The sequence below is a fragment of the Mustela putorius genome, unplaced genomic scaffold (assembly GCF_011764305.1).
Source record: "Mustela putorius furo isolate JIRA1106 unplaced genomic scaffold, ASM1176430v1.1 tig00000421_pilon_pilon_pilon, whole genome shotgun sequence".
NCBI lineage: Eukaryota > Metazoa > Chordata > Mammalia > Carnivora > Mustelidae > Mustela > Mustela putorius.
Genome location: NW_025421375.1, coordinates 18,139,279 through 18,146,181, shown reverse-complemented (window position 1 = coordinate 18,146,181; position 6,903 = coordinate 18,139,279). Strand labels below are relative to the sequence as shown.

The 6,903-nt window shown below is 44.5% G+C and overlaps 1 protein-coding gene across 2 annotated transcripts; it reads right to left on the bottom strand.

Annotated features, from left to right (window-relative positions):
- Window positions 1-1,537: 1,537 nt before the first annotated feature.
- TMEM215 (transmembrane protein 215) lies at window positions 1,538-3,941 on the bottom strand. 2 transcript variants are annotated; one of them, XM_004765352.3, is made up of 2 exons: window positions 3,587-3,941; window positions 1,538-3,284 (listed from the first exon to the last, which is right to left on the bottom strand). In XM_004765352.3, exon 2 carries the CDS (start codon window positions 3,224-3,226, stop codon window positions 2,522-2,524), a length of 705 nt encoding a protein of 234 aa, XP_004765409.1. In that variant the 5' UTR covers window positions 3,227-3,284; window positions 3,587-3,941; the 3' UTR covers window positions 1,538-2,521. The 2 variants fall into 2 exon arrangements, with proteins under 2 accessions (XP_004765409.1, XP_004765408.1); XM_004765351.3 differs by having other exon boundaries at window positions 3,438-3,940.
- Window positions 3,942-6,903: the final 2,962 nt, after the last annotated feature.

Below are 6,903 nucleotides of genomic sequence, written 5' to 3'. Positions count from 1 at the left end.
AGATACCTTAAGTATCTTAAGTAGGTGGACGGAAGAAGAAGACCAAAGTAAGTGGCTTTTGAAATAGAACTTGAAAGTGTGATGAAATATCTTAGATTTCTAAACTATTAATTAACTTTGGATTTGGACACTGAGGTGTGTGTGTGTGTGTGTGTGTGTGTGAGAGAGAGAGAGAGAGAGAGAGATCTCAAGGGGGTTGAACTAATTCCAAGAAATCAAAAAGTAACTTTTCCACACCTAAACCATACTTAACACTGCAAGCATCTCTTTTCAGACCCTGTATAGGATTTGCTGAGTCTTTGTGAACATCTCTCTTTGCTGTCTTGCTATCTCTTCATCCCTGAAGATGTCCACAAATGGCAAACAGATTAGAAGGGGTTTTTTTTTTGTTCAGATTAGAAGTTTTTATTCTAAGAGAATAATCCAATAATTTTCACCTTCATTGAAACACGATTTTCATCTTTCAAAATGCCCCAGAGTTATTAAGGGGTACTGTGATTTTAGGAAACTATTTTCCCTCCATGCCAAATCTAAAGTAGATTACATTTATTACATCTAGTGGATTATTTGGGGGCTATACCAATACCAAAAAGATTTTATCCTTAATTAACATATTTATTTCCAGTAATGTATTTGGTAAATAAATAATATTTGGCAATAAAACAAATCTGCTTTCATACACCTACAAAATCATTTTGAGCAGTAGTAAGAAGTTAATCCATGTCATATAATTTTTATCATGAATTGCATAACTTTGGCATGCATTTTGTTATATCTCATCCCCTGGCATTATACAAAGTGTCTTTGACATGATGCCATAGAATATTCAAACCGGGAATGAACGATAGACATACTCTAGTGTAAGTCAGTCCCACTCCTCCCTGATTTCTGAAGAGTGAGAACTGAGGTACAAGAAGATAAAATTTGCTCAGGATCACACATCTCATTTTCTGACATTTAAGCCCTACTAAAAAAAAAAAAATCATACTCTTTTGATGTTGAACTTGGTTTGGAAATTGTGATTTTTAAGGGCATGATTCTTAAGACTGAATGCTACACTTAAAGACTTGCAGACTTGGATCTGAAATATACAAAAGGGGTATGGCCAGAATTTGTGTCCTCAATTCCCCCTTAGGGAAAAAGTAGCTGAAACTCTCTGATCATTAACAATAAATCATCATTCTTTGAAGGAGACAAAATATTGGATTTTCAAGATGAAATATACCATGATTTCTCTATATAATTCAATATTTCTCTTCAACAGGGACTAAATGGTATCCTGGCTGATTGCCCTCTTGTCTATTATAGTTAAGCAAGTGAAACAGAAAATACATTTTAGGATCCCTTTGTGCCTTTTTCCCTCAGCAGCAAAAAAATTAAGTATGAAATAAAACAGACCTTTGTCGTGCAATGCTCACTGATTAGGTGAACTTAATAAAAACTGAGCTTTAGTTTAATCTAGTAGATTAACTTTTGTTTCATTGGTTTTTATAGTCTCTGGGAATGTTGAATAAATGTACAAATAATGACACTTCTAGAAGTTTAACCATTGCATTTTATGTAAATTCTGCATAAAGTTCAAGACTAATGTGTTGATTTCATCATTTTCAGATTTCAAAAGGCATATAGGAATAGTTATTACCAGGACTCCCAGAAATGTTAAAGACACTTGTATACATATGTAAAACCCATTTTGACTTGATGAACACAAATTCTAATCAATGAAAATATTACATCAAGTCATTTTGCACCCGATGAGCAAATTATACATGAATGATAGCAAATATTTAAAAAAACACTTAAGATAAAGACCCAGTAAATCAATTTAAATGAATAGTTTAAGAAGTAACATAGCCATCTAAAATTTTTAGTTTTTTACCTAGCTGGTCACACATTTATTTTACTTTATTTGAAATCTCTGATCTTGTCAGAGGATAATATCATAAAACTCAATTACATAATTCAACTCCCCTTTCTCCAAAAACCATTCCATCTAAGGAGGGAGTAGCTTTTCTGTCTTGACTTTTTTCTTTCAGCAAATAATAAGTGTGAAAACCTTTCACTGGAAAAAATCATTTCATACAATGAAGCACTAAATTGTTTTGTCTTTCGATTTATTCCAACTGAAAGCTGCTCAGTTTCCCTATGGCAAGCCCATGTATCATTTCATGCCTGATATCTGCAGCCTACTCTAGATTTATCTTGCTTTTAGCAGGTGCTGAGTAGCACTTTCTGGGTTATTTTACAAAACATCCCTCATGGTATAATTGTTAAAAAGCAATTGGAACTGCTTTCTCTCCTACTCACTGCCTCTTCAGTGTCCTTAACCCTCATCACCCTTCTCTAAAATGTGTCCCCAACATGCCTATTTACATGCCTTCAGGCACCCGAGGCTTGCACACCCATCACATACCAAGTCAATTTCTAACAGTCTGAAGGCTGTTGAGCAGGGCAGTTTCCTTCCCCAGGAAGCTGAGTGTAGTCACATTTCTATCAACACAGCGACTCTTGTATGCAAAGCTTAGACTATTGTCTCGTGGTCCCACCTGCCTTGGCTCTGATTGATGTAACAACAGTATCTGTCATAGGGACTGTTCTGCTTGTAGGAGCAAACGATGATACTGTCCTGGGGCACAAAGAAGATGCTGTCCTCAGGCTCCGGGCAGTCAGATCTGTCCCAGGCTGAGCACTTGGCATCCAAGGCACTGTAGACAAGGGAACTGCCTGAGGGACAGTAGCCATCCAGGTATCTGGATGTCTCCTCCTGATGCCCATTCTGGACCAGGCTCTGGCGTTCTCCTTCCGTGGGTGTGGGGGTGGTGATGGCACTGGCCACAGCCACCTCTGTCTGCCCCTGGCACGGGGGCTTCCCCCTGAGGCTGGCCTTCTTAGCCAGCTCATCTGAGCTTCCCTTGCCCGATTCCAGGTCTGAAGGGGTCCGCAGCAGTTCCACCACCTCCTTGTCCTTGGGTTTCCGGAAGCAGGGCAATTTGCGGACCCATAGCAGCTCATTTTCAGGCCACTTGGTGCATCCCTCAGTTTTCCTGGCCAGGGCAATGGCTGCGATGCCTGGTAGGCAGATGGCTGGCCCGATGGCCAGGAGGGGGATGTTTCCAAGAGTCTCTCCTTTCATCCCAGAGACGGTGAACATGAAGCCAAAGACCAGAAAGACACTGACCAGGGCCACCACCAGCCCAGTCCTCGGGTTTATATCATCAGGCCGCATCTTTCACTCCATCCAGATTGGGGGCTACTTGCTGGCTAGGGAGCAGCAGTTCTCTCTTCTGTCAGAGGCAAAACCACAGTGGGTTAAAAAGGAAAGAAAGAAAGAAAGAAAGAAAGAAAGAAAGAAAGAAAGAAAGAAAGAAAGAAAGAAAGAAAAAAGGAATGAAGGAAACAAGTCAATTTTCCACCCACCAAGTCTCTCTCTCTCTTACCCGTTGTCTGTCTCCACTTGTCTGTCAACCACGGTCTCTGGATCTCTATTTCTTCCTCTGTTTCTCTCTCTCTCTTTTTTCCTCTGTCTCTTTCTTACTGCCTCTTTCGCTTTCATATAAACATACAGAGACTGGGGTCACTGAGGTACCTGAGGTTTCCTGCTGTCTCCCAGGAGCAGGGAAAGAAGCCAGTCTGAGTCTCCTTAGAAACCTCCACAACAGCTGTCCCCTCGGCTCTCTCCCTTGTTTCTGTCAGGAAAGCCTCGCTTTCCCCACTGACTCCGCATCCAGGAGGTGGGACGTGGGAGCGCGTCTTTCTCAACAGTGCGCGTCGGTCTCCAGAGCTCTGCGAGTGGAGTGGAGGCACAGCCCAGCGCCGGGCTCTGGCGCAGAGCCCCGGGTCCTGGCGGGAGGAAGGACTTAGTCTGGGAAAGAGGGAAAGCAGCGCTCGGAGTCTGGCCTCGTTACATCACTTTCAGAGCAAGCTCAGAAACAAAGAAGGACGCGCGGGGGCGCGAGGGGTTCAGACCCCGGCGAGAGCCACCCGGACAGAAGTGGTTGCCCAGGGTCCAGTCGGGGTGCTTGGAGCAGCTGGGGTTCGTTCCGCCGCTGCCCAGGAGGGCTGAGCAGGACGCCTGCAACTGCCTCCGTGCCTGGGGAGAGTCTGGGGGCGCAAGACTGTCGCTGGCCAGAGAGCGGGACTCGGGACGGTTTGCCCACGGGGCAGCCTGGACCCCGAGTTCAGGTCCGAGGGTCAGAGAGTGCTAGCTGGAGATCTTCCTCGGGGACCTGGACCTTTCTCCAGTTACAAATCTGGATGATGCGACCCGACTGAGAGCAGAGCTCCCAGGGGGGGTCTCTGACCACGGGCCTCTCAACCGCTAGGCTCTCAGGGCTCAGAGGGCTGTACGGAATGCTCCAGGGTCCCACTGCTGGCCGACTGCTCTTGGTGCCAGCGCTGGGCGGCAGCGGTGTGCAGAACCGCTCCCGCAATCGAGTAGGTTGCGCAGCCAGAGCCCCCGGGACCGGCTCCCAGGCTGATACAGTGTTGGGGAGTGGGTATCGGGTCTTGCCCGAGACTTTAGGGAGTCACCAGAGTCTTTCCCCTCTGATCTTCCAGCTCCGGACACTGGAGGGGGGTGCTTGGAGATGGGATCCTACTCCAATACTCTGGTGGCACCAGCCAGGCTGGCTAGGTCAAAGGAGAAGGGCTCTCTGACCCCATCCCCATCCCTGCACTTTGCACCTGACGTCCAGCTGGCGAGGAGAGGGAAGGGAGCGTCAGGCCAACCAGCCCACCATGCAGCTCCAGCTTTGGGCGATTCTCTCCTCCCTTGCAGAAGCTGGTGTGAAGAACCTGTTTTCTTTCCATCATAGTGGGAGATAGATTCCTTTGGCCAGAAGGGGATGACTGGTTTTGACCGCGGTTCTTCAACAAGGCTGTCCATTTAATGTAGATGGGGAGTAGTAAGGGACAAGGAGAGGCGTGTACATTCTTTCATGTCAAGGCACTGCAGTGGAAAGAACTTTGAAAGAGCTTTGACATCCAGGCCTTCCCCTGCTTAAAGAAGCTGAATGTCCTTGGGCAAGTGACTTAACCTTTCTGAGAGTCAGTTGACCCAACTGCAAAATGAGAATAGTACTATCAAATGTGTGGGGAAGCATTATGAGGACTAAATAAATGTAAAGCTCTTAGCACAATGCTTGGTAAGTGGTCCTTGTTCACAAAGTGGTAGTGAACCACTATATATTCGCATAATAACTAGGTCATAATCAATATAAGGCATGAGCCAAATCATAAAGAGCCCAACTGTGAGGACTAAGCACCTTCACTTTTATCTACTAGGCAATGAGAGCCATGGAAATATTTTCAGCAGGAATGAACATAAAATCATCCCGTTTTTTTGACATGGTGACAGAAGACTAGAGGACAGGTTTCAGGGGGTAAGTGTGGAAGCAGGGAGAGCTTCTAGGACAGTTCAATCAGCTTTGGCAAGGCACACTATGGACCTGAACAATGCAGAGACTTTAGGGGTGGTTAGAAGAAAGTGAATTTGAAGGATATTTAAGGGTAAAGTCAAGGATCTTGGACCAAAGGCAGTAAGATGGTAGTAGGAGTCAAGGTTGACTCCCACATTTCTCACTCATTCAACTGAGTAGATCAGGAATCAGACTCCTGATTTTCCATATCAACTATAGTGTGTGTGTGTGTGTGTGTGTGTGTGCACGTGTGCACGTGTGTGTGTGTGTCCTTTGTGCTCATGCTCATTAGATAGCTGCTATATTTCTGGACATAGAATCATTATCTAGGGAGAAGGAAAGGGGAAAAGGCAAAGGGTAAAAGTGAGATGCCAGCTGTTTGAAAATTTATATCAAGAAAATAATTGTTTTCTTGACAGTCTCACCAAGTAGATAGACATCTGGTTATATCTAATTGGCCAGAGGGATGTCATACAGACGACTTCTAGATGCAAAGGAGCCTGGGAAATCACGGTTTAATTTTTACTAGATTTAGTGCCATTCTGAAAAACAATCAGGACTTTGTTAGCAAGGAAAAAAAGGAGAATGAATATTGGGGAGGCAGCTAGCAGTGTGTGTGCCATAGCTGAACATGTTTCCCTTCTTGAAAACTTCTCTTGCCCTGACTTTACCAACACCATTCTATCCCAGTTTCCCTCCTATTCTCTGGCCATTATGCGAATCTCCTGATTCTCTTTTTTTTTTTTTTTAAAGATTTTATTTATTTATTTGACAGAGAGAAATCACAAGTAGATGGAGAGGCAGGCAGAGAGAGAGGGGGGGGGAAGCAGGCTCCCTGCTGAGCAGAGAGCCCGATGCGGGACTCGATCCCAGGACCCTGAGATCATGACCTGAGCCGAAGGCAGCGGCTTAACCCACTGAGCCACCCAGGCGCCCCTCTGGCCACTCTTTTTAAGCTCCTTTTTTTAAAACTCTTCTTTATTTTATTTTTTTTTATTTTTAACAAAACTCTTAGATGTCAGTATTCTGCTGGTTATGTCCCTGTTACTCCCTTTTCCTGATTTCTTTCCTTGCTGTATAGTAGTTTTAAACACCAAGTGGGTAGGATGATGACTCCTAAATTTCTCTCTTTAACTTTATCCTTTTTCTTCAGTTTCAGATTTGTAATATCTGTCTGCTTAGTATCTGTCTGCATGGCACACAGACAATTCAAACTCAACATGACCCCAATTGCGCTCATTGGATTTCCTTCGAAGTTGCTCTTTCTCGTTTGACCCCCACTGAGAAGTTTGCAGTTGTCCTCCATTCCTTTCTCTCCCTAACAACCTGCCTCCAGTAAGTCACCTAAGTCATCGTAGTCTTAGTCTTACCTCCTAAATCCCTGATCTTCTCCTCTTTTGCCTGTGACCTGAGGCAAATCACTTTACCTCCCTGGGTTTTAATTTCTTGTGAAGTAAGGACTTTGAATGAGGAGCTAGCAGAGATC